The sequence below is a fragment of the Haliotis rufescens genome, unplaced genomic scaffold (assembly GCF_023055435.1).
Source record: "Haliotis rufescens isolate VD_foot unplaced genomic scaffold, xgHalRufe1.0.p SCAF_4, whole genome shotgun sequence".
Lineage (NCBI taxonomy): Eukaryota > Metazoa > Mollusca > Gastropoda > Lepetellida > Haliotidae > Haliotis > Haliotis rufescens.
The window spans coordinates 53,221,039-53,246,211 of NW_025964112.1; the positions used below are offsets into that span (position 1 = coordinate 53,221,039).

Consider the following 25,173-nt stretch of genomic DNA (forward strand, 5'->3'; position numbering starts at 1 on the left):
GTTCCCTGCTATGATATAACTGTTATATTGCCTATATTGAAGCTCATACTATAAAATACAGCTTCAATGTATCCAGGCCAGTAACACAGTTCCCTGCTATGATATAACTGTTATATTGCCTATATTGAAGCTCATACTATAAAATACAGCTTCAATGTATCCAGGCCAGTAACACAGTTCCCTGCTATGATATAACTGTTATATTGCCTCTATTGAAGCTCATACTATAAAATACAGCTTCAATGTATCCAGGCCAGTAACACAGTTACCTGCTATGACAAAATGATGCAAAATGATATAAAAAAGACTTTGAAAGGCATTTTAGTGATATCTTGGGTTTGATTCCCCACATGGGTACAATGTGTGATGCCCATTTCTGATGTCCTGTTCCATGATATTGCTGGAATATTGCTGAAAGCAGTGTAAAACCATAACCACTCCCTCACTAGAAGTGATACACATGAGGAAGAGAATTTAAGGATGTCAACATCTTTGTTATGAAGAACACAACGTTCCTTCATTCACCTGATGGGGCAGTCCGGTAGTCTAGTGGTTAAAGCATTCACTTGTCACGCCGAAGACCCAAGTTCGATTCCCTACATGGGTACAATGTGTGAAGCCCATTTCTGGTGTCCCCCGCCGTGATATTGCTGGAATATTGCTAAAAGCGGCGTAAAACCATACTCACTCACTCACTCACTCATTCACCTGATGAGGGAGTAAGTATGTACTCCAAACAGTGTGGTCCTCATAATAAAGAAGTTGACATCCATAAATTCTCTTCCTTACGATATCAACAGACTGGTTTGTTCGCCCACCAACTCACTTCTTGCCTTTTTGCATTAAGTATGCAATGTCATCTTGCAAGTAAGAATCCAGAGAATTTGCTTAGCTGCTCATGTGATGCATCTCAAAAACCTGTTCACATGAGAGATATTTGTTTTGTAATCTGATGTAAGACAGGCAAGTTCATGTAGTGTTAAAAACATGGAGACATGAAACCAATCATAAAATATTTGATGGCTTTCAAATGGACTGTCCAACTCTCTATGTGTGTATTGTGCGTGCAACTTCTGATTGTCCACATCTCTCTGTGTGTATTGTGTGTGCAACTTCTGATTGTCCACATCTCTCTGTGTGTATTATGTGTGCAACTTCTGATTGTCCACATCTCTCTGTGTGTATTATGTGTGCAACTTCTGATTGTCCACATCTCTCTGTGTGTATTATGTGTGCAACTTCTGATTGTCCACATCTCTCTGTGTGTATTGTGTGTGCAACCTCTGATTGTCCACATCTCTCTGTGTGTATTATGTGTGCAACTTCTGATTGTCCACATCTCTCTGTGTGTATTATGTGTGCAACTTCTGATTGGCCACATCTCTCTATGTGTATTGTGTGTGCAACTTCTGAGTGTCCACATCTCTCTGTGGTGTATTGTGTGTGCAACTTCTGAGCATCAACATCTGTGTGTGTATTGTGTGTGCAACTCCTCAGTGACCACATCTCTCTGAGTGTATTGTGTGTGCAACTTCTGATTGTCCACATCTCTCTGTGTGTATTGTGTGTGCAACTCCTGTGTGTCCAACTCCTGTGTGTCCACATCTCTCTGTGTGTATTGTGTGTGCAACTACTGAGCATCAACATCTGTGTGTGTATTGTGTGTACAAATCCTGAGCATCAACATCTGTGTGTGTATTGTGTGTGCAATTCCTGTGTGTCTCTACATCTCTGTGTGTGTATTGTGTGTGCAACTCCTGAGTGTCCACATCTGTGTGTGTATTGTGTGTGCAACTTCTGAGTGTCCACATCTGTGTGTGTATTGTGTGTGCAACTCCTGTGTGTCTCTTCATCTCTCTGTGTGTATTGTGTGTGAAACTCCTGAGCATCAACATCTGTGTGTGTATTGTGTGTGCAACTCCTGTGTGTCCACATCTCTCTGTATGTATTGTGTGTGAAACTCCTGAGCATCAACATCTGTGTGTGTATTGTGTGTGCAACTCCTGTGTGTCTTTTCATCTGTGTGTGTATTGTGTGTGCAACTCCTGAGCATCAACATCTGTGTGTGTATTGTATGTGCAACTCCTGTGTGTCCACATCTGTGTGGGTATTGTGTGTTTAACTCCTGAGTGTCCACATCTGTGTGTGTATTGTGTGTGCAACTTCTGAGTGTCCACATCTGTGTGTGTATTGTGTGTGCAACTCCTGTGTGTCCACATCTCTCTGTATGTATTGTGTGTGCAACTCCTATGTGTCTCTTCATCTCTATGTGTGTATTGTGTGTGCAACTCCTGTGTGTCCACATCTGTGTGTGTATTGTGTGTGCAACTCCTGTGTGTCCACATCTCTCTGTATGTATTGTGTGTGCAACTCCTGTGTGTCCACATCTCTCTGTATGTATTGTGTGTGCAACTCCTGTGTGTCCACATCTCTCTGTATGTATAGTGTGTGCAACTCCTGTGTGTCTCTTCATCTCTCTGTATGTATTGTGTGTGCAACTCCTGTGTGTCTATTCATCTCTCTGTGTGTATTGTGTGCAACTCCTGTGTGTCTCTTCATCTCTCTGTGTGTATTGTGTGTGCAACTCCTGAGTGTCCACATCTCTATGTGTGTATTGTGTGTTTCAGCCCAGCAACCTGAGCACACTGACACTGACAGAGAGTGCCCTATCTCGCTACAACCAGAGCCAGGAGACCTGGAAGAGTGGCCCCTACCCTCAGTATGAGAGTGTCAACGGCCAGAACAGGTGAGTCACCAATGTATACATGGATCACTGGCGGAGAATAGTTGGTCTGTAAAAGTGGCCATCTATTAGGGCTGGGTCAGCTAACTGTGTTGGGTGGGTCCTGAGTATGACTCAGATACGCACAGGTCTACCCATGGCTTCTGACATTAAATGATGATACTGTATTACTCCATGGTTACACAAGGATTCGCCAAATGTTCGCATTTATTGCTGACTGTGCACGCCGTCCATCCGACTTTTGTTTGTTTGAGTAAAGATATAGATTCTGTCAACCTATGTGTAATAAAGCATGGTCAGATTGTTTTATGTGGGAATCTAAGCACCCAGGACCTACAGCAATAAAACGGGTTGTAAATTTGGGCTCCGCCCAGCCCTACCATCTATGGATCTCCCAGAGTAGATGACATCACCAGTTCTCTTGCCAGAGTAGGCGAGCCTTCAGAGTTGCCATCCTTTGAACTTCTATCGATATAGTTGATCTGTAAAAGTTGCCATCTATGGATCTCCTTGAAATAGATGCCAGAGTATATGAGCCATCAAGGTTGCCATCCATTCACATTGATCAGAATAGTTTATCTGTAGAAGTTGCCATCTATGGATCTCCTAGAGTATACATGCCATCACTTGTTCTCTTGCCTGAGGATATGAGCCATCAAGGTTGCCATCCATTCACATTGATCAGAATAGTTGATCTGTAAAAGTTGCCATCTATGGATCTCCTAGAGTATAGATGCCATCACTTGTTCCCTTACCTGAGGATATGAGCCATCAAGGTTGCCTGAGGATATGAGACATCAAGGTTGCCTGAGGATATGAGCCATCAAGGTTGCCATCCATTCACATTGATCAGAATAGTTGCATGTCATCATACACCAACTGCGCAGATTGATGCTCATAATATCAATCACTGGATTGTCTCAATTCCAGATAACATGTCCGGATTAGAATAGAGACACTCTCAGTGCTCATCGTCCCCCTTTAATAGCGCTGTTATTTCCACTCTGATGCAGACAGTTTTGATAAGTATTAAACACAGGTTGCTGAGGAACCATATTTAAGTAGCATTTAACTAGAAATGTAACTGCTTCAAACCGTTTTGTAAATTGTCATCATCACTAATGGGCACAATTTGCTTGAACATGACTCTTTAGCACTAATACATCTGATATCCTAAGACGATGCAGTATCAGTTGCAAGAATTAACAGTGCAAGCACGCATCCTACATAGCTCAGTGCTTTTTGACCAAATTGTACATGATTGTTAAAAGCTTGTATCCGACACGACCATTGTGAAACTTGTCTGGTGTGGGGAGAATGAAGGTTTTCCCTAAACCTGATTATCCATGTTGAAACTGGCCTTGATGCTTCAATCAGGTGTGTGTAATACACACAGCATACAGTCTGGCTGCCACTACTCCCAGCCTGCAGGGGGCGCCACAATCAATGACCTGCATTGGAAACCTTGTGGCGTACTACTCATTTTTGAAACTTGAATTTGTATCAAGATTGAAGAAAATGGCCAGTTTGTTAGGTTTAATACAGCTGAGTTGTGTTGTTTTCTTCTGCATGTTGTTGTGTATGGTGTTTGATTCAGTCGTCACAATGGCTGTGTCTGGAACAGGAGGTTTTTTGTTTTGCTTTGATTGATTTGTTGTTTAACACCACACTCAGCAATATTCCAGCTATATGACAGTGGTCTGTAAATAATCAAGTCTGGACCAGACAATCCAGTGATTGACATCATGAGCATCGATTCACACAATTGGGATGCGATGACATGCATCAACCAAGTCAGCGAGCCTGACTACCCCATCCTGTTAGTCACCTCCTACGACAAGCATAGTCGCCTTTTACGACAAGCATAGTCGCCTTTTACGGCAAGCATGGGTTGCTGAACACCTATTCTACCCAGGATCTTCAGAGGTTGAACAGGAGGTATTACTGGAGCTAGGAATTGGTGTATGTGTCCTTACATCGCTATTTTGTTGTGTAACATGTGGACTGTACTTGTTGTACAGGGCATCTAGAATGGGGATTCAGTGGTCACAATGTATGGTATAGTATGGGAGTTATAACTTGAGCTAGGACTGGGTTTATGTGCCCTTGCCACACAGGGTCACTCAAATGGGCATACGTTGGTAACAATGTCTAGACAATGCTTGCCACACAGGGTCACTCAAATGGGCATTAGTTGGTAACAATGTCTAGACAATGCTTGCCACACAGGGTCACTCAAATCGGCATTAGTTGGTAACAATGTCAAGACGATGCTTGCTTGCCACACAGGGTTACTCAAATGGATATTAGTTGGTAACAATGTCTAGACAATGCTTGCTTGCCACACAGGGTTACTCAAATGAATATTAGTTGGTAACAATGTCTAGACAATGCTTGCTTGCCACACAGGTTTACTCAAATGGATATTAGTTGGTAACAATGTCTAGACAATACTTGCCACACAGGGTCAATCAAATGGCCATAAGGTGGTTAAATCTAGACATTGGTCCTTCACCACACAGGGTCACACAAAATTTGCCCCGGTCCATATGATAACAGTAAAATGTACTAAAAATGGAGCTAAGAGCCAAGTTTGGACAAATAGCTCAAAAGGTTAGGCCCAGATTGGTCAAGCGGGGTCAACGCTGGGACCTGGGTAGAGTGTGATGCAGTTCCACATGGTTATAACATGAAGGTCTGTGTGATGTGGGAGGAAGGAAGTGATGTAGGTTTAGATGTTTCCCACTTTGGTGAAACCCACGAACATGGTGCTGACAAAGCCAGAAAGCGAATCTGTTATTTGATCATAGGTGTCTGGTGCATCAAAGGGATGCAACTCAGGAAAGCGAATTGAAGTGGTTCAGACAAATAGCGTTGAAAGTGGTGTACTCAATCATCCCTCACCTGTCTCAATACTCACCTTGGTACCGTGCGACCAATGCCCATTATATTTGTTTCCTTGATGAGTTGAGTTGATTATTTAGTGAATAGTGGTTCTATGTGAGTACCGAGATAAGGCCACATGGTATTTGGATAAACCTAATCGATTGGATTGATTGCTGAACACACAGATGAATCAGAGACTTCATTGGATTTATCCCACAGGCTTTTGTCCATTTTTTTTGTTTTGTTTTCCTTAGGGAATTTGTCCTCAGGGTTTGTCTGTCCCGAATTCTTACAACATATATGGATTCAAAATAGTGCTGACAGAGCCTGTGTGTGCTAATACGCCTGTCAGACAGTGGCTAGCCAAACAACACTTGTCCATGATGTAGAATCAATGATGTATTGCTGTCATAACTTTGTAGCTAAATTGATAATATGTGTTGTACAGGGCTAAATCAACAACACTGGGCAAGGCCTAACAACACTTGCGGCATAGGTTTTGTTGTGGATCAGATTTACAGTGTGAATAGGACATGGCTTTTATTTCGTTTATATTGCCAGGTGCCTGATATCTGCAAGTATCTTATTATAGGCTACAGAACTCTTCTGCAGAAATGTGCCCTCACCTCTTTACCGAAACAGGACATGTTAATGTTACAACTAGGGATTTAAGGATGTATTAATCCATTTTGAACTTGCAAATAATTTTGGCTAATACAATTTAAAATCTGAAAGTGGCTTTCACAGCAGTTTGGGTGAGATCAAGTGATGTCTCCCAGAAAATATTGATGCCATGAAACTGCATCACAATGCTTTGCAAATTATTGTGACTTCATCGGCTAGGGGCGGTCGTGTAGCCGAGTGGTTAAAGCGTTCGCTCGTCACGCCGAAGATCCGGGTTCGATTCCCGACATGGGTACAATGTGTGAAGCCCATTTCTGGTGTCCCCCGCCATGATATTGCTGGAATATTGCCAAAAGCGGTGTAAAACCATACTCACTTCATCGGCTAGGATGTCGTTTCAATCAAATGACATAACGGATCTCTGCCACTGAAGCTGGTCAACTGTTCTTTTCACTGAAGACACTGGTTCTTACTGTTTAATAACTTGATTGAGGTGAGTGAGTGAGTAAGGTTTTATGCCGCTTTTAGCAATATTCCAGCAGTATCATGGCGGGGAACACCAGAAATGGGCTTCACACATTACCCACGTAGGGAATCGAACCCTGGTCTTTGGTATGACGAGCGAATGCTTTAACCACTAGACTATCCGACGGACCCCTTGGTTGAGGTGATTAAGTTAGACCAGGTGGTCAAGTGACTTGATTGGACCAGGTGGTAAGGCTAGGTGACTTGGTTGGATCAGGTAGTCAGGCTAAGTGACTTGGTTGGATCAGGTAGTCAGGCTGAGTGACTTGGTTGGATCAGGTAGTCAGGCTAAGTGACTTGGTTGGACCAGGTAGTCAGGCTAAGTGACTTGGTTGGACCAGGTAGTCAGGCTAGGTGACTTGGTTGGATAATGTGGTCAGGCTAAGTGACTTGGTTGGATAATGTGGTCAGGCTAAGTGACTTGGTTGGATCAGGTGGTCAGGCTAAGTGACTTGGTTGGATAATGTGGTCAGGCTAAGTGACTTGGTTGGACCAAGTGGTCAGGCTAAGTGACTTGGTTGGATAATGTGGTCAGGCTAAGTGACTTGGTTGGACCAGGTGGTCAGGCTAAGTGACTTGGTTGGATAATGTGGTCAGGCTAAGTGACTTGGTTGGATAATGTGGTCAGGCTAAGTGACTTGGTTGGATCAGGTGGTCAGGCTAAGTGACTTGGTTGGATAATGTGGTCAGGCTAAGTGACTTGGTTGGACCAAGTGGTCAGGCTAAGTGACTTGGTTGGATAATGTGGTCAGGCTAAGTGACTTGGTTGGACCAGGTGGTCAGGCTAAGTGACTTGGTTGGATAATGTGGTCAGGCTAAGTGACTTGGTTGGATAATGTGGTCAGGCGAAGTGACTTGGTTGGATAATGTGGTCAGGCTAGGTGACTTGGTTGGACCAGGTGGTCAGGCTAAGTGACTTGGTTGGATAATGTGGTCAGGCTAAGTGACTTGGTTGGATCAGGTGGTCAGGCTAAGTGACTTGATTGGATCAGGTAGTCAGGCTAAGTGACTTGGTTGGATCAGGTGGTCAGGCTAGGTGACTTGGTTGGATAATGTGGTCAGGCTAAGTGACTTGGTTGGACCAAGTGGTCAGGCTAAGTGACTTGGTTGGATAATGTGGTCAGGCTAAGTGACTTGGTTGGACCAAGTGGTCAGGCTAAGTGACTTGGTTGGATAATGTGGTCAGGCTAAGTGACTTGGTTGGACCAAGTGGTCAGGCTAAGTGACTTGGTTGGATAATGTGGTCAGGCTAAGTGACTTGGTTGGATAATGTGGTCAGGCTAAGTGACTTGGTTGGATCAGGTGGTCAGGCTAGGTGACTTGGTTGGATAATGTGGTCAGGCTAAGTGACTTGGTTGGATAATGTGGTCAGGCTAGGTGACTTGGTTGGACCAGGTGGTCAGGCTAAGTGACTTGGTTGGATAATGTGGTCAGGCTAAGTGACTTGGTTGGACCAGGTGGTCAGGCTAAGTGACTTGGTTGGATCAGGTAGTCAGGCTAAGTGACTTGGTTGGACCAGGTGGTCAGTCTGAGTGTCTTGGCTGGACCAGGCGGTATATAGGACTGACATTTTCACCATGTAGGGTCAACTGGACCCTTCTCAGGTGTAATGTCGAACGGGGATTTACACGAAGCACTGATAGTGAAGAAAAATGATTGATTGGTGGCAGACAGTTGCCCAATTTCCCACAGGATACTAGTCTGGACAAAGACCGGACAAGGCAACAAGACCCAGCACAGACAGGCACATGGAGTGATGAACTGTACTGTTATTGGAACCAATCATTTGATATTGTAGAAACTGTTAAACAATTCTTTAAAAAATGTATGTTCCTCCGGGTTTTTTACACACACACACTCATGCACAAAAACATGCATGCGCACGCACATCACACACACTCTCACATACTGACTCACCCTTGCATGCACAAATGTTTTGTGAATAAAATAATTTTTGTTCCTTCTTTGAGATAATTTTTATGTTTTGAAGCAAATGACCAAAAAAATATATCCTGTCTAAACAATAATCCCAGGCCCCCCAGGACTATAACATGGTTGGTGTGTAACATTTCCCCCCTGCAGCATGAAGTCAGAGTAGGATAATGATGTGTTCATTGAACGTTGACATATGCTGGGGGCTATAAAGTATTTCAATGTGTTTAGAAAAACAAATACATGTGTTGTTTAATGGAAAACAAAATCTTCTTCCAAAGTGTCCAAACTGTTTTACATCCAGGTTTAATGATCAGGAGTATTTTTTGTATCACACACCTATAAAGGACAATTAAACTATGTCTTTGTTGAGTTACCGCCTCCATGGTGGAGTGGTGGAGTGTCTGCCCAGACAGCGGAAGGTTTGGGGTTCGATCCCCAGCCATGTCATACCAAGAGATGTTAAAAGATGGTACTTGTTATTACCCTGTCTGGCGCTCTGCATTAAGGGGCTAAAACAAAGAGTCACGGCTCGGAGACTGTGGAGGTCTAGTGGAAAGTATGAAAGGGACTGTACACACATGTATGCAAGTCGCTATGTAAGCGCAATAACCTTGGACGTGTTGTTAAACCCCATTTCACCTCACCTTTGTTGAGATAGTTTCACCACCAAGTCAGTGGTAACCATAACAACCTGTGTCACTTTTCTCTAGCCCGATGCTGACACACTACCATGAAAAATTGCAAAAATACTGTTGAAAGCGACACTAAACTCTGCTCAATCATGAACTCATTCCAAGATGAAACCATACCCAAGAAACTTCAATATTCCTGCATTGTTGGTGTCTCTCAAATCATACCGGTAATATAGCATCCCTGGAAAAATGTTGAACACAATCCTTCTTTATTATACCCCCGACCTGTGTCATATGGAGGGGCACAGTCAAAAGAAAAAAAATGTTTTGATTAATTTTCCATTTTTTTTAATGAATTTTTCAAACCCTAACCCTATCCATTATTTAATTTGAAACTACTGACACACTAGGCGGGTCGGGGGTATTAGTGAGCCACGCTCACTTTTGCCCTTGTTTTTATATGCTCCAATCTTTTAATATATCTACATATGATTTTGATCTCATTTACTGAATGCCTATGACACCATTGATGCATGCTGTGAAGTTGGTGTGTGAACACTCTATGATGCATAGAAGTTTAGAAAGCAATAGAATAACTTTGCAAACACCTGGTGTCATCACTGATTTCAGTGATCCGTCCATATTACTTTCACCACTATTTTGCCTTTTACGCCCAATGGAATCTGTTTGGGTGGATAATCAAAATTATTCTCTGACATTGATATATTTTATATATCACTGCTAACACTTACAAAACATTATTATAAATAATGTTGGTTTCTGTGTTGTTATATGGGTATGACACTTTGTAAACAAAATATAAATTTGTTTAATCAGAAGATTTATACTGGATATATTTTCAAAATGACTATTTCACATAAATATATATCAGAGCTCCAGATAAGCTGCGTATCTGCGTAAAAATATGCATCAGAAATGCAGAACTATGCAGTAAAATAAAATCCAAGCGTATCAAATACGCAATGAACATTACAGATACGCTACAAAAATAAAACTTGTGTGTATCATCAAAATATTGTGAAGTAACCCTGCGTATTTGATTAGCGAATCAGCAACTTATTTTGAAATTATAAACGGGCATTCCATCAACCTTGCAAAACTCGCCAATGACAGTTACATCATGATCATTTGCCATCACACTTTCTTGTGGAAGTATCGTGGTATTTTTGAGTCCTATAAAGCCTTCGAACCCACACGACACAATTTTGCGGGGACTAGATGCATAGTGTTTTTAAATGTTTAACTTAAATACCACATGTTTAAAAACTAGTGGGTAACAGAAATTTGAATACCCAGATAGAAATACTGATACCCAATGATTTTAAAATGCATGGGTAAAATACCCATAACACCAAAAACCTATCTGGAGCTCTGTATATTAAGTGAATCAGGTGTATAGGACTTTTTCCCAGGTGTGCATGACAACCATTTTCATAAATCTGAGTCCGGCATTAGCACAGAAACAGTTTTCCTTTGAGCCACGTTCTATCTTCAGTCCACTCTGGCAGGGATGACACTCAGAGCTTCACTCTGTCTTCAACATGGTGGCAAGCTTGTAAAGCCTGACAGTAAGGATGGCTCTCTCATCATGTGGAAAAATCAATTCTAATACCATGGGGGAATTTGCAGAGCCCAAGTAGTGTTTGATTGAGTGAAAATATGCCCTCCATGGCTGCTGGCTGTCTGATATCTTTAGTGAATTTTTTTCATCCCATTTTAGTTTGACCTCTTCAGCCTAGGGTTTTTACCCCCAAGAAAAGCATTCATCTTTGGATTGAAAAGTTTAAAATTTTAATGACAAGGTGATTGATCTCTCTGTATCTTTCTTGGAAATTGGTACGAGGGAGCATCCATGCCCCATTCATCCTCCTGCCTGAACAGACCGCGGACTGAAACCACATGGTGTGAGATGCTTTAATATTTGATTATTTTGCTCTTTTCTGAAAAATAATTAATTTTTCTTGCCATACCGATGCATTCATTAAGGTGGCTGACTGTTAATATGATGGCTTTTGGGCTTGACTGATACACATGAAAGCATGTGAAATCTTCAGAATGATACCATTAAAGCCATTATGTAACACGTTTATTGCAGTTAACTCAACTACTCCCCTGAGCACAGACTCTTAAGCCTCCAGTCTACTAATGTAATTGCGATTTTTGTTTGTTTGATCTGGATAATGAACATTATGTTACTCAATGTTTGCTAAGGATATTAGCTAAAATGCAACTTTACAAGGTACGTATACATGTACTACAGGAGAATATATCTCCAGTACCATGCAGAACCAGGGTGAGAGAGTTGGATTTGTGAGTTTAATGTGCATATCTATAATTGCCCCAAACCCACATTCTAAAACGTGCTCAGCCCATTTCTGGTGTCCCCCGCCGTGATATTGCTGGAATATTGCTAACAGCGGCGTAAAACCATACTCACTCACTAAAATGTGCTCAAAGGACTACATTATGCAAGGGAATATAATATTGAAGTGGTTTTATAATTATTTTGTAAATTCTGGTTTGAGTTTGAGGAAAATAATGTGCAGCTGATTCTCCCTGAATTGGATCATATAACCCACTTCAATATTAATGCTAGGCTCCGAGGATGCTATGCACTCTTTTCGTCAGGCATTGGGTAGCCTCGGGATTAAAGCATTGCCTTGTCATACGGAAGGCCTGTGTTGAATAATTTTCAGCTCTATCAGAAATTACTGGGACATTGATATAGGCCAGTGGTCACTGCATACCTGCAATACTTCAAAGACCCAGGTTGGATTTCCCACACAGACACAAATTGAGAACCTCAGACATCCCTCATCCAAGATGTGATCAGAATATTGCTGGAAGTGGTGTAACAGTGTGCTTACTATGAGAACATTTAAAACATTTGATGTCGCATATAAAACTTAGTTTAGTTTTCAGATATACCCCTCCCTGTCTTGTTGAAAATAAAGAAGAAAAACCTCAAATCATAGTACCCGGTCAAATCCAGTTCGTGAAGATTTGGGGTAGAATAGGTCTTCAGCAACCCATGCTTGCTGCAAAAGGCAACCATGTTTGTTGTACGAGGCGACTAATGGGATCGGGTAGTCAGGCGCGCTGACTTGGTTGATGCCTATCATCAATCCCAATTGCGTTGATCGATGCTCATGACATCAATCACTGGATTGTCTGGTCCAGACTCGATTATTTACCGACCGCCTGCTGGAATATTGCTGAGTGCAGAGTTTAACAACAAACCAACCCGGTCAAATCCAGCAAGCCTGCAGCTATAAGTTTATGTAAAATAGCTAGGTTTGGGTAGAAAACAACTAGTCTCTCTGGGTTTTCACTAGTCTCAGACTAGTGGACTAGTGACCGTTTTTGTTCTTGGTACTGAGGCATAACCATGTCAGCACTTAACGCAGGTTGTGGGCAACACCAACACCGACACCAATACACAAGGAAAGGTTTTTGAAATGGCAGATTTTTTGTGTACTTCATCTCAATCAGCAATCATGTACCATGTGATGCCAATCACTTTCAGGTTAAGGAGAAGAGTATTTCAAGTAATACTTGTTTACTTGAACTGTGAAATCCCTAAAAAGTTAAACAACCAACCAACCAACCAACCAACCAACCAACCAACCAACTAGTCCTTGCGATACCTTATTAACTATTGGACAGTTTGGTAAGGACAACAGTGCCAATTTCTAATGCTGTGTTATGCATTGGGAATATGTGAAACAAAGACTGGAGCCGGGGAATACGTTGTGATGACACCTTGACATGGCCTGTAGAAGCACCGTTGATCATCAACATGAATGCCCAGGCTATGTTAAGCTCGAAGAAGAATAAATTTGAAAAATGAATAAAAGATGAAGTATCATCAAACACATTGTCTGCTTGTCTAATTTGGAATCGTAATGGACTGCTAAACAAACTTAAAAATCGGCCTGAATGCTGCGTGTTATAGTAGGCGTTACTTTTGCTGTTGTTATCAGTTGTTATCGTCTGTTGTTAACGACTGACTGCATGGATTATGTAGATCTGTGTGTTCAATTGCCAGATCAGGATTTTTCTTCACTTTGTTTTGCAGTCGTGATCTGAGTTTTGTTGAATAATTTCAGCTGAAAACCGGTGGCTCTACATGCAGCAATATAAACTAACAGTTTCAGTCCACTGGTCCTTATAATAACATACAGGGAAACCCTTACAAACAGCAAAGCTCTTAGGATACCTTAACTCTATGGCAGTTTGGTAAGGACTGAAGGACTAGTGCCAATTTCTAAAACTGACATTGTTATGTTTTTGAAACATTATATAACTTTGTAACAGATTTGTGCATTTAGTCTTTGAAAAGCATTTTGAAGTGAAATACAAAAGGAAGAGAATTTATGGATGTCAACTTCTTTATTATGAGGAACACAACATTTTAGAGTATATACTTACTCCTTCATCATTCACCTGATGAAGGAGTAAGCATATACTCCGAAACGCTGTGTTCCTCATAATAAAGAAGTTGGCATCATGTATTCGATTCCTCAGATTCTTTGCAAGACGAGCAATAACATTTTATGAGAGCTTCATCCACTTTATCCTCCACTAGGTTGAACAAAACATTGTAAAAAATATTTATTTGGACAATTTTTTATACAAGTACAGTTTAGGGATTGATAATCATGCTATAAGTCTCCTCCTCCCACACCTCCTCTTATACAATGAAAATAATGAAGAACACGATATATCCAGAATAGAATTGAAAAGGTCATGATGTTATAATATGGTGGTTCTAGGTAAGATATTGATGTTGGGATTCATTGATGTTAATGTCGTCAGCTGGAATTGATCACCAGTTATAATGTTTATAACATGATGCAAGAACACAGGTGTCTGTAAATGAAGAACGGGCATTTGTCTTAAATACATGATTGAGAATTAATTAAATCAAACTGCTCGCAGACTAATGTCTGCATGCTAGTGTAGGTTTGATACTTGGTAAATATTGTATTTTCAAATCTTTAGAACTGATAGACACTTGTTATAGTTAATAGATCGTGAGATAGCCTTATGTGTCAATGTGATAAATCTCCTGCTGCTGCTTGGCCAGAAACCAAAGAAACATGACCAGATTTGTCCTGATTGTGTTTCTGGTATTGTTTGACTGCATCAGGGGGGACTCCTGGATAGAGTTTATTCTTTTTATTCATGCATGAACATCCAGCACCTCAGATTATGAGGTAGTCATGACAAAATGCAAATGTCTGATTGGCCAAAAATATTTCCTGATCCCTGGATAGAGCGTCTCTCCGGAAAGTGGAAGTTCTGTGGTTCTTTGCCGGCTGTGTCATACCAAATGATGTTGAAAGATGGTACTTGTTACCCTGCCTGGCGCTCAGCATTAAGGGGATAAATCAAGGACTGATTGGCAGTATATGGTATCTGAGTTATCCATGTTAAACTGCAGTATCTCATTGGGCACTATAAAACCAGAAGTTGTCCAGACTAGTACCAGGAGCCTCACAATTGCACACACACTGACACTCTGTGATATGACTGAAGTACTGTGTTCGAAGCAGAACTAAACCCAACTCACTCACTCACTCACTCCTAACTCAAAATAGCCAATGCAGCACTGGCTTGAAGTGATCCCTTGACATTGATTAAAATCAGTTGGCACTCCATAATTGGCTGACCTCTTTGTTTGTTGCCAGATACTTTCTACCAATTATTGAATCATGGGTTTGCCCTAGCCACTTAAAACTGGGGTCATTAGATATTTTTTTAAAATATGAGATCATTCAAGCAGGTAAAATGTTCACTTTGGTTTGGTTGTAGGAAATGTTTCATCAGTGTTTCTCCTGAGTTGTCTTGAGTGAGAAACCTGATGAATGTAGTTTCATCCTAAAGTGGATTTGTTTGGAGTACTTTGAAGTACAATCACACAGAACAGGTTAAATTATGTACTGATTTAAGAAATATATGACTAGTGGGAGTTGTCAATTGTACAATAAAACACTGCAGGCCCGGCCCCGAGTGGTTTATTCTCCCTGCAGTGTTTTATTGTACAATGAACAACGACCACGAGTTGTTTATTACGTATATGAGATGTAAACATTATGTACAGCCTGTTTAAGGATGTTACTAAAATGTACAAGCTTTAAAAATATTTACCCATATTTGAAGAATGATGACCTCGGCAATGTTGGACAAGTCTATTTTATATAAAGGTGGGTATTTCCCTCATATTCTCACAATCCTCACGTCGATTGCCTGTACCTTTTCTCCCAGTACCTATTGTCATACCTATCACGCTTTGGGATGCGATCGTTCAGCCATCGATTTTATCTGTGTTGCCCAGCTACATCTATGGAGAACAACTCACAGACCCTCCCCTCTCAAAAATAACATCGTCCTATATATGACGTCATCAAGTTGCGAGCTCATGTTTGAATCTCCATAAATGACATATGATAGAACAATGTTTTGTCGTGAAATAAACAACACTTTGTTCTTCGTTGTTCTTTGCGATTTATCGCATAGCTATCTTGTATAGAACAGTATACAGTGGTTATTACACAACTTGTGAACATTCTAACAATGGAACTCTAGATTAGATGAACAGCTCTTTTGTAAAACACACTTCTATATCCTCTGTGTCTTAGTTGAACCTTGACGGTGGGGAGCCTAGTGGTTAAAGTGTTAGCTCGTTATGCCGAAGGCCCGGGTTTAATTCCCCACATGAGTACAATGTGTGAAGCCAATATTATTGGGTCCCCTCACCCTGATATTGGTGGAATATTGCTAAAAGCGGCGTAAAACCATACTCAGTTGAACCTATTTCACAAAATAATCTTCCATGAATCATTTATTAACAAAGTTATTCATTCATGATCATTGTAGCCAAGTCACAGGAGCACTCTGGCTTCACAGCTTGTGTAAGAGTTATAATTTAAACCACTTGTGTAAAGGGTGCGTAAAAGCTATTCTGTCAAGAGTTACCCCCCTTATACCATTTTGTAGAACCCATGTCTTCAGGCAAATATATCATTTCATTCTCAGCTGCAGAGCTGTGCAAGTGAGTTAATGGAAGATATAGTACATACTTCTCTCTGCTACACGTGTCTTCAACAACAGACTTTAGCACTATTAACCATGCATTAACCTTTCCAACAAAATCACTTGTTTTTCTTCACTGAGGTAAGAAGTAGCATGTGAAATATAGGCAGTGTATGGTTTCTCTTCAAGTCTTATGAAAAGTTCTGGATGGAAACATTTTGTAATGATAAAAGATGTGGCCTGAGACATCTTTTGACACATGAAGATCCGGGGTAGAATAGGTCTTCAGCAACCCATGCTTGCCATAATGCTAGTCATGTTATTCTGGTCCAGACTTGATTATTTATAGACCGCTGTCATATAGCTGGAATATGTCTGAGTGCGGCGATAAACAACAACAAACAAAAACTATTTGTTTTACATCCTACTTGGTGACAAATTGGGATAATATTTTCTTCAATGCAAAGACACAGATTTACACGGAAATACTCAGTAATATTCCAACTATATGACGGCGGTCTGTAAATAATCGAGTCTGGACCAGACAATCCAGTGATTAATATAATGAGCATCGATCCACGCAATTGTGATCGATGACATGCATCAACCAAGTCAGCAAGCCTGACAACCTGATCCTGTCAGTCGCCTCTTACGACAAGCATAGTCACCTTTTACGGCAAGCATGGGTTGCTGAAGACCTATTCTACCCCGGATCTTCATGGGTGTATAACATGTAGTATAAGTTTGTGCCAGGTAGAGTGTTTGATGTCTGAAGTTACTCTTTTGAATTGCTGAATGTCTGGCAAGGGTTCACTTGTCGCTATAGAAGGCTTGGGTTCAATTCCCAACATGGTGTGAAGGCCATCTCTTGGTGTCAAGTCTGTTTCCCTAGTGTACTGGTCGTGTAACTTTTCACACATTTATTTCTATACCTGTTTTGGTTATTTTATTGTTGATGTCATGTGAGTTGTTTCTGACAGATGTTAAAAAACCATGACGTTAAATCAGTGATAAATGTGGGTGAAATTGGGTTTAACATCACATTCAAGATTATTTCACTTACATAGCGAAGGGCATACACGTGTATGTGTGTCTACTTGTACTTGTCTGGGCTTATAGTACTAGCCCATTGAGATACCATGCCACAGTTTAACATGGTTACCCCACTCAGACATATTGACTGCAACTGACCTGTCTTTGTTTATCCGATTACTGCCAAGTGCTAGGCCGGTTAACAACCTTTATTAAGAATCTTGCTTTCCATTGGTTCATCCGTACCACAATACATTTCAATGTAGACCCCGAAATCATGTGACTGACACTGACCTCAAGTATTGACTTGTCACATGATCAGTATTGAGTGAGTGAGTGTGTATGGTTTTACGCCGCTTTTAGCAATATTCCAGCAATATCACGGCGGGGGACACCAGAAATGGGCTTCACACAATGTACCCATGTTGGGAATCGAACCCGGGTCTTCAGCGTGACGAGCGAACGCTTTAACCACTAAGGCTACCCGACCGCCCCTGATCAGTATTGACCTGTCACGTGATGAGTATTGACTCGTCGGCTAGAAAACAAGATGGCGTCTGCTACGAATATTGCACGACTTGCGGCTAAGTTACTGTAATGAAATAAAGGACAGTTTAAAGACTACATCAACTTTAATGTGAATTTTGGTATAACGAAAGGATTGATTACTCTTGATAAGGTGTGTATGCGAAAACAAGGATTCCTCGGACCTTGGCGCACCTCAGGGGTCGGGTCCTCGGTCCTTGTTTTCGCGTATTGACTTTGTCAAGAGTACTTATTTGTATATCATCTTTTAAGGTCTCTTGTATGACACAGCCAGGGGATCGAACCACCAACCTCCCACTCTCCTAAAAGACCATGGAGGCGGTCCTGTCAGTGATAAAACCGTACACTATATACTTGTATATAAAACATACTATATACTTTTATCAGTAAGCTTTATATGTTAGTTTGCTGTAGTGAGTTCGTTATGTAAGTATATTTTTTATGATAATATACAGGAGATAAATCAAGGATTTTTTAACAGTCCGTTGTATCTGTGTTCATTTTATCCGTGTTTTACTGTAATTTTGTTTTTCCGACATACTCGTTAATCCGACATAATCATTTGCAACCAACCATGTCGGATTAACGGGACTTGACTGTATATACAAAATACACTATACACTTGTTACACTATAAAGTCGACCCGTGAAGATTCCGGGGTAGAATAGGTCTTCAGCAACCCATGCTTTCCGTAAAAGGCGACTACGCTTGTTGTAAAAGGTGACTAACAGGATCGGGTGGTCAGGCTCGGTGACTTGGTTGATTCATTTCATCGATCCCAATTGCGTGGATCAATGCTCATGATATTAATCACTGGATTGTCTGGTCCAGACTCGATTATATACAGACAGCCGTCATATAGATGGAATATTGCTGAGTGCGGCGTTAAACAACAAACTACTACTACTACTACTATATAGTCATGTGCGTGTTAGCACAATGTGTTGAAGAAGACAGAGCTAGGTTGTCAATGATTAAACTGGAGTCCAATATCGCCTTCACGTTAGCTGTTTATAGCGACTGTAAGACGGCAAGCTGTAAGTCCATACTATCGTCTCTGTGCCTCCCTTCTCGTGCAGTCTCCTGTCCCGTACTCGTCATGATCTGAATGTCAGGTTAGTCTGATGTGTAATAAAGACATCCTTGATATTTTCTGTGTTTCAGACACGGCATTTTGTCATACATCATGTCTGCCTACAACACTCACATCGTCTCCCTGGCTACCAGATCACATCAGTCGCTGTGCAAAATAGCGTCCAGGTAATACAATACATCTCCTTCTGACAGGTTAGTTTGCTGGTCTTGTCACAGTCACTGATGAGACCTGGGCCACACAGTTACAGTGGCAGCATGGAATGGCGGACTTGTGGAGCACATCTGGGATGAGACATTAGCTCTGTAATCAAACTCATTTCGTCTACTCATCCATCCTGAAGCCCACTTCCATCCATCCACCCCCTATTCATCATCAATGCATCACCCCAATCAACCAACCTTCCCTGTGTCCACCCAGCCATAAATCCAATTTTCTGCCAGTGTATCCTTTCTCCCATTCTTCATTCATCCATCCATCTCTATCTCTATCCATCTTCTTATCCATCAATCCGCCCGCACACCTACTTGTGTCCATCCTCCTCTTCATTCACCAGTCAATTTATCAATCATTTCATCCACCTTTTCAATCATCCCTGGGGAGGTCGGGTAGCCTAGTGGTTAAAGAGTTTGCTTGTCAGGCCGAAGACTCGGGTTCGATTCCCAACATGGGTACAATGTGTGAAGCTGATTTTGGTGTCCCCTCTGTCATATTGCTGGAATATTGCAAAAAGTAGTGTAAAACCTCACTCACTCACTCACTCACTCACTCACTCACTCACTCACTCACTCACTCACTCTCTCACTCACTCATCCCTTCACCATTCCATTCATCCATGTAATCTGTCAATCCATCAACCCTCAATCAAACCATTCTTCCATCCATCCACTATCCACCCACCCTTCCCCCAATCCATCTACCCATGCATTCTCCCATCTATTCATGCCTCCCTCTTTCCATCCATCATCGACCGCCTCTGGGTCTAGTGGTAGAGTGTCTGCCTCTAGAGCAGAAGGTCAGGGGTTTGATCCCCCGCCATGTCATACAAAAAGATGTTAGTCATCCCTTGTTCTTTTCATTTGTCATCCACCTTTGATAAATCCATCACATATCATCAATCCATGTATATCCATCTGTCTTTCTATCAATCCATTCACTTATTAATCCATATAATAACTCATGGATGGATTTTATCTATTGTTAGGGTTTGCTATTCTGCTAAAAACATTTATTCAGAACATCTGCAATGATTTCGTGATCAGACTTAATTACATTGGCCTATAATTGTGCCCTTGAACTCTTGTGCATACTTTCAGTCGTTGGTTTGACTGGGATATTTAGAAACCACGATGAAACAGCTTGAATATTGCTGACTGTGGCATAAAACCTTATTAACTCACTCACTCTCACTCACTCTCCCAATAAACACATCCATCCATCCACCCCCAAACCGTACCCCACTTACTCACTTACCCACACACCATCTCACCCACCTTAACCCACTCACTCACCCAAACCCTCTCTCACCCAACCTCCCATCCATCCACCCATCCAATCACCCACTCACCCACCCTATCGCTCACCCAAACCCACTCACTCTCCCAAACCCACTCTCACCCATCCAATCACCCATTCACCCACCCTATCGCTCACCCAAACCCACTCACTCTCCCAAACCCACTCTCACCCATCCAATCACCCACTCACCCACCCTATCGCTCACCCAAACCCACTCACTCTCCCAAACCCACTCTCACCCATCCAATCACCCACTCACCCACCCTATCGCTCGTCCAAACCCACTCACTCTCCCAAACCCGCTCCCACCCATCCAATCACCCACTCACCCACCCTATCGCTCACCAAAACCCACTCACTCTCCCAAACCCGCTAACCCATCCAATCACCCACTCGACCACCCACCGTCTCACCCACCTCAACCCACTCACTCACGCAAACCCACTCTCACCCACCCATCCACCCAATCACCTGCCCTACCACTCACCCAAACCCACTCACCCAAACCCATGCTGACCCAACCTCCCACCCACCTGCTCACTCCCTCATCCACTCGCTCCCCCATCCACTCACATGTGTGTTGCTATGTTGTATTGGAACCTAATGATGCCTTCATTTTTCACTCTCACTCACTCACTCACTCACTCACTCACTCACTCACTCACTCACTCATGTACCTACCCTGATGTTCCCTCTGTCCAGGTTGGCCGCGACGGGCTTCAGCAACCTGCTGCACCACAGTGAGGCGGACTCGAGTCCCGACAGCCTGTGTGACCGGCGCAATGGCTTCCAGTCAGAGGTGCTACCCAGGATCCCCGTCAGTCCTGCCCTGCTGGTGGAGATGCTGTCTGGAGTCTACTATGTCATGTAGGCATCCTTGTAATGTCACCTTAGTTCTACGATGTGTCATGTAGGCATCCTTGTAATGTCACCTTAGTTCTACGATGTGTCATGCAGGCATCCTTGTAATGTCACCTTAGTTCTACGATGTGTCATGCAGGCATCCTTGTAATGTCACCTTAGTTCTACGATGTGTCATGCAGGCATCCTTGTAATGTCACCTTAGTTCTACGATGTGTCATGCAGGCATCCTTGTAATGTCACCTCAGTAGTTCTACGATGTGTCATGCAGGCATCCTTGTAATGTCACCTTAGTTCTACGATGTGTCATGCAGGCATCCTTGTAATGTCACCTTAGTTCTACGATGTGTCATGCAGGCATCCTTGTAATGTCACCTTAGTTCTACGATGTGTCATGCAGGCATCCTTGTAATGTCACCTCAGTAGTTCTACGATGTGTCATGTAGGCATCCTTGTAATGTCACCTTAGTTCTATGATGTGTCATGCAGGCATCCTTGTAATGTCACCTCAGTAGTTCTACGATGTGTCATGTAGGCATCCTTGTAATGTCACCTTAGTTCTACGATGTGTCATGTAGGCATCCTTGTAATGTCACCTCAGTAGTTCTACGATGTGTCATGTAGGCATCCTTGTAATGTCACCTTAGTTCTACGATGTGTCATGTAGGCATCCTTGTAATGTCACCTCAGTAGTTCTACGATGTGTCATGTAGGCATCCTTGTAATGTCACCTCAATAGTTCTACGATGTGTCATGTAGGCATCCTTGTAATGTCATCTCAGTAGTTCTACGATGTGTCATGTAGGCATCCTTGTAATGTCACCTCAGTAGATCTACAATGTGTCATGTAGGCATCCTTGTAATGTCACCTCAGTAGTTCTACGATGTGTCATGTAGGCATCCTTGTAATGTCCATGTCAGCAAGTTTTGTTGTGTAAAGGAAGACTTTGTTCCAGAGAATCCTATGCTTGTTCCAGGTTCAATGGTCAGGCGAATGTGGGTATCCAGTCGGTGGAGGACATCCACTCCAGGGCCTGCTATGAGCTCTACTCTGATGTTCAACTGGTAGGTATAGAAGTGTTTGTTGTTCAACACCACACTCAGCAATATTCCAGCTATATGACAGAGTCTGGACCAGTGATTGACATCATGGGCATCTGCCTACACGATTGGTATACGATGACATGCATCAACCTAGTCATCGAGCCAGACCACCTGATCTTGTTGCCTGTATGGCTTCTGAATACCTTTTGTTTGTTTGTTTGTTGTTTAATGCAACACTCAGCAATATTTCAGCTTTATGACGACTGACTGTAAATAATCGAGTGTGGACCAGACAGCCAAGTGATTGACATCATGATCATCGATCCACGCATTTGGGATACGATGACATGCATCAAACCAAGTCAGCGCGCCTGACCACCCAATCCCGTTAGTTGCCTCTTACGACAAGCATATTCGCCATGGGATGCTGAAGACCTATTCTACCAACTGTAACCTAGATCTTCACATGGGAGGTTAATGATGGTGATGGTGTAAAAAGAATATAGGCAGTGAACTTGAGAGATGCATTCCCCCCATAATTTTTATGTGATTCTAATAACCATGTTATGTATATTATGTATAGTGTGGGGTGTGGGTGTCTCCATCTTCGAAGGCACCGCAGCTCACTGTGGTGAGTTGTGTTCTAGGTCTGTCAGCACCATACCAATGCTCCTGGGTTTCACCATAGTGGTAAATGTTGGAGACTTGCATTATTTTGGTCTGTTCTAAATCAAGCCGACATGCAGTGATATAACTGGAATACTCTTCAAAGCAGCTTCTACCACTCACTCACTCACTCACTCTTGCTTAAGGTCTCAAAGGTCATTCTGATGTCATGCAACACGGTTAGGGTGTTTCAGCCTCGTCATGCCACTCTTCCTGTCATGAGCTGCATAACTATCGATACATCTTTGACATTATGATTGTAAGAATTAGAGGTGCGTGAGGTGAAATGGGTGTTAGCGTCGTGTTCAAGATTATTGCACTTATATGTGTGTGTGTGTGTGTGTGTGTGTGTGTGTGTGTGTGTGTTTGTGTTTGTGTTTGTGTGTGTTTGTGAGCGAGAGATTGATTTTATAATACTAGCCAACTGAGATACCATGCCGCAATTTAACATGAATTCCCCACTCAGACACAGTATACTGACTTTGAGCCGACCAGTCCTTGTTTTAACCCCTTAATGCCAAGCGCCACACAGGGTAACAACAAGTACCATCTTTAAACGTCTTTTGGTAGGACACGGCCGGGTATCAAACCCCTGACCTACCGCTCTCGGGGCAGACGCTCTACCACTAAACCACAGAGGCGGTCGGAAGGATAATGAGATGTAGACACTGTTGAGTTTGTAAATGTATTTCAATGATATAAATGACTTCCTCTGCGGTCTAGTGGAAAGTATGAAAGGGATTGTAGTATGAAAGTATAACGTATGAATGGACAAGTTGTCTTGGAGTCTGTATATTGTGTCTGAGTGGGATATTCATGTTAAGCTGCATCCGGTATCTCAGTGGGCTAGCACTATAAAGCAGGCATTAGTCTGGACTAGTACAAGCAGCCATTCACACTTATGCATGCATGCTGCTATGTCAGTGCATTAATCTTTTTCACAACGTAAAACCCAATTTCACCCAACCTCACCAGTTTATAATACCTGTTGTGTCTCTATGAGCAGCTACAGATATATCCTGCCCTAGGAATTGATATTTGCTGCATTACATATTTTAAAGTTGTTTTGCTGTCAGTTAAATCAATGGAGCATAGATAATCAAGACTGTTTATTCTATGGCGTTGACATTATTATTTTCCATGCTTATAGCTGGTTATTCATAAACAGTCTTACATTAAAGTTGATTAAAAACATGTTTATTCAGTTTCACATTCTCTAAACCATTAAATAGATGCAAGCCATTTTTTAGGAATTGGTAAATGGGAAAATTATGACAGCTGCTGATGTAGATACATGTAGAGTGGCACTGATTGATGTGTTCATAGGGAGCAAGCGTCAGTGTTCAGTCACACTGAGGGACCATCATTGTCTTGTGTCTGACTGCTCCAGTGGCTGCAGCATTTCCCCCTCCAACAAAGACCAGGTTGTGGTCGAGTCCCCACATTCCTCCCTCCCTGGTGTATGGTGAAAATCAAGCAGACACTTTCTCATGGCAGAGATAGTGGGCTCTGGCTTAATGCCCCTTTTACTTTGCCCCGTCATATCAATCTTGAATTGAGAGTATACATGTTTATCTATTTATAAAATTCCATCTTGAATGATATCCTTGACTAAAATATGATGACACAGCATATGGCTGTACACACTCATTATTTTCATAATCTGTTACCTTTCCTTGACTGAGGAATATAATTACGTATGTTTATTCAAAACATATGATCTTTTCAAATTTGTGTAAATTCGGTTAAATCTTAACTTGACTGTCAAAATATATCAGTTTGACATTTTAAAAGATTGAAATTTTGTGAAATTTTGTAAACATACAGAGATTGAAATCACAAGTAAAGATTAAATCTTGATGACAGTGCAACATTTAAATGATGATTGATGAATATATGCATGATAAATCCCCAGAAAATAGCAGTCTTCCAACCTTCTGTCGCATGGGTCAGCAAGAAGGATTCAAATCACATTTCATTCCTCATTTATTTCCTAGTGCATATGAAAC

At 41.9% G+C, this 25,173-nt stretch overlaps 1 protein-coding gene across 1 annotated transcript in view; it reads left to right on the forward strand.

Moving 5' to 3' along the window:
* LOC124110986 (protein FAM126B-like) overlaps positions 1–25,173 on the forward strand; it is a 256,707-nt gene that overhangs the window by 192,958 nt on the left and 38,576 nt on the right. Inside the window, exons 7-10 of the mRNA XM_046470512.2 lie at positions 2,628–2,746; positions 19,147–19,242; positions 21,296–21,460; positions 22,432–22,519. Of these exons, the coding sequence (XP_046326468.2) occupies positions 2,628–2,746; positions 19,147–19,242; positions 21,296–21,460; positions 22,432–22,519 (468 nt within the window). The remainder of the gene's footprint in view (positions 1–2,627; positions 2,747–19,146; positions 19,243–21,295; positions 21,461–22,431; positions 22,520–25,173) is intronic.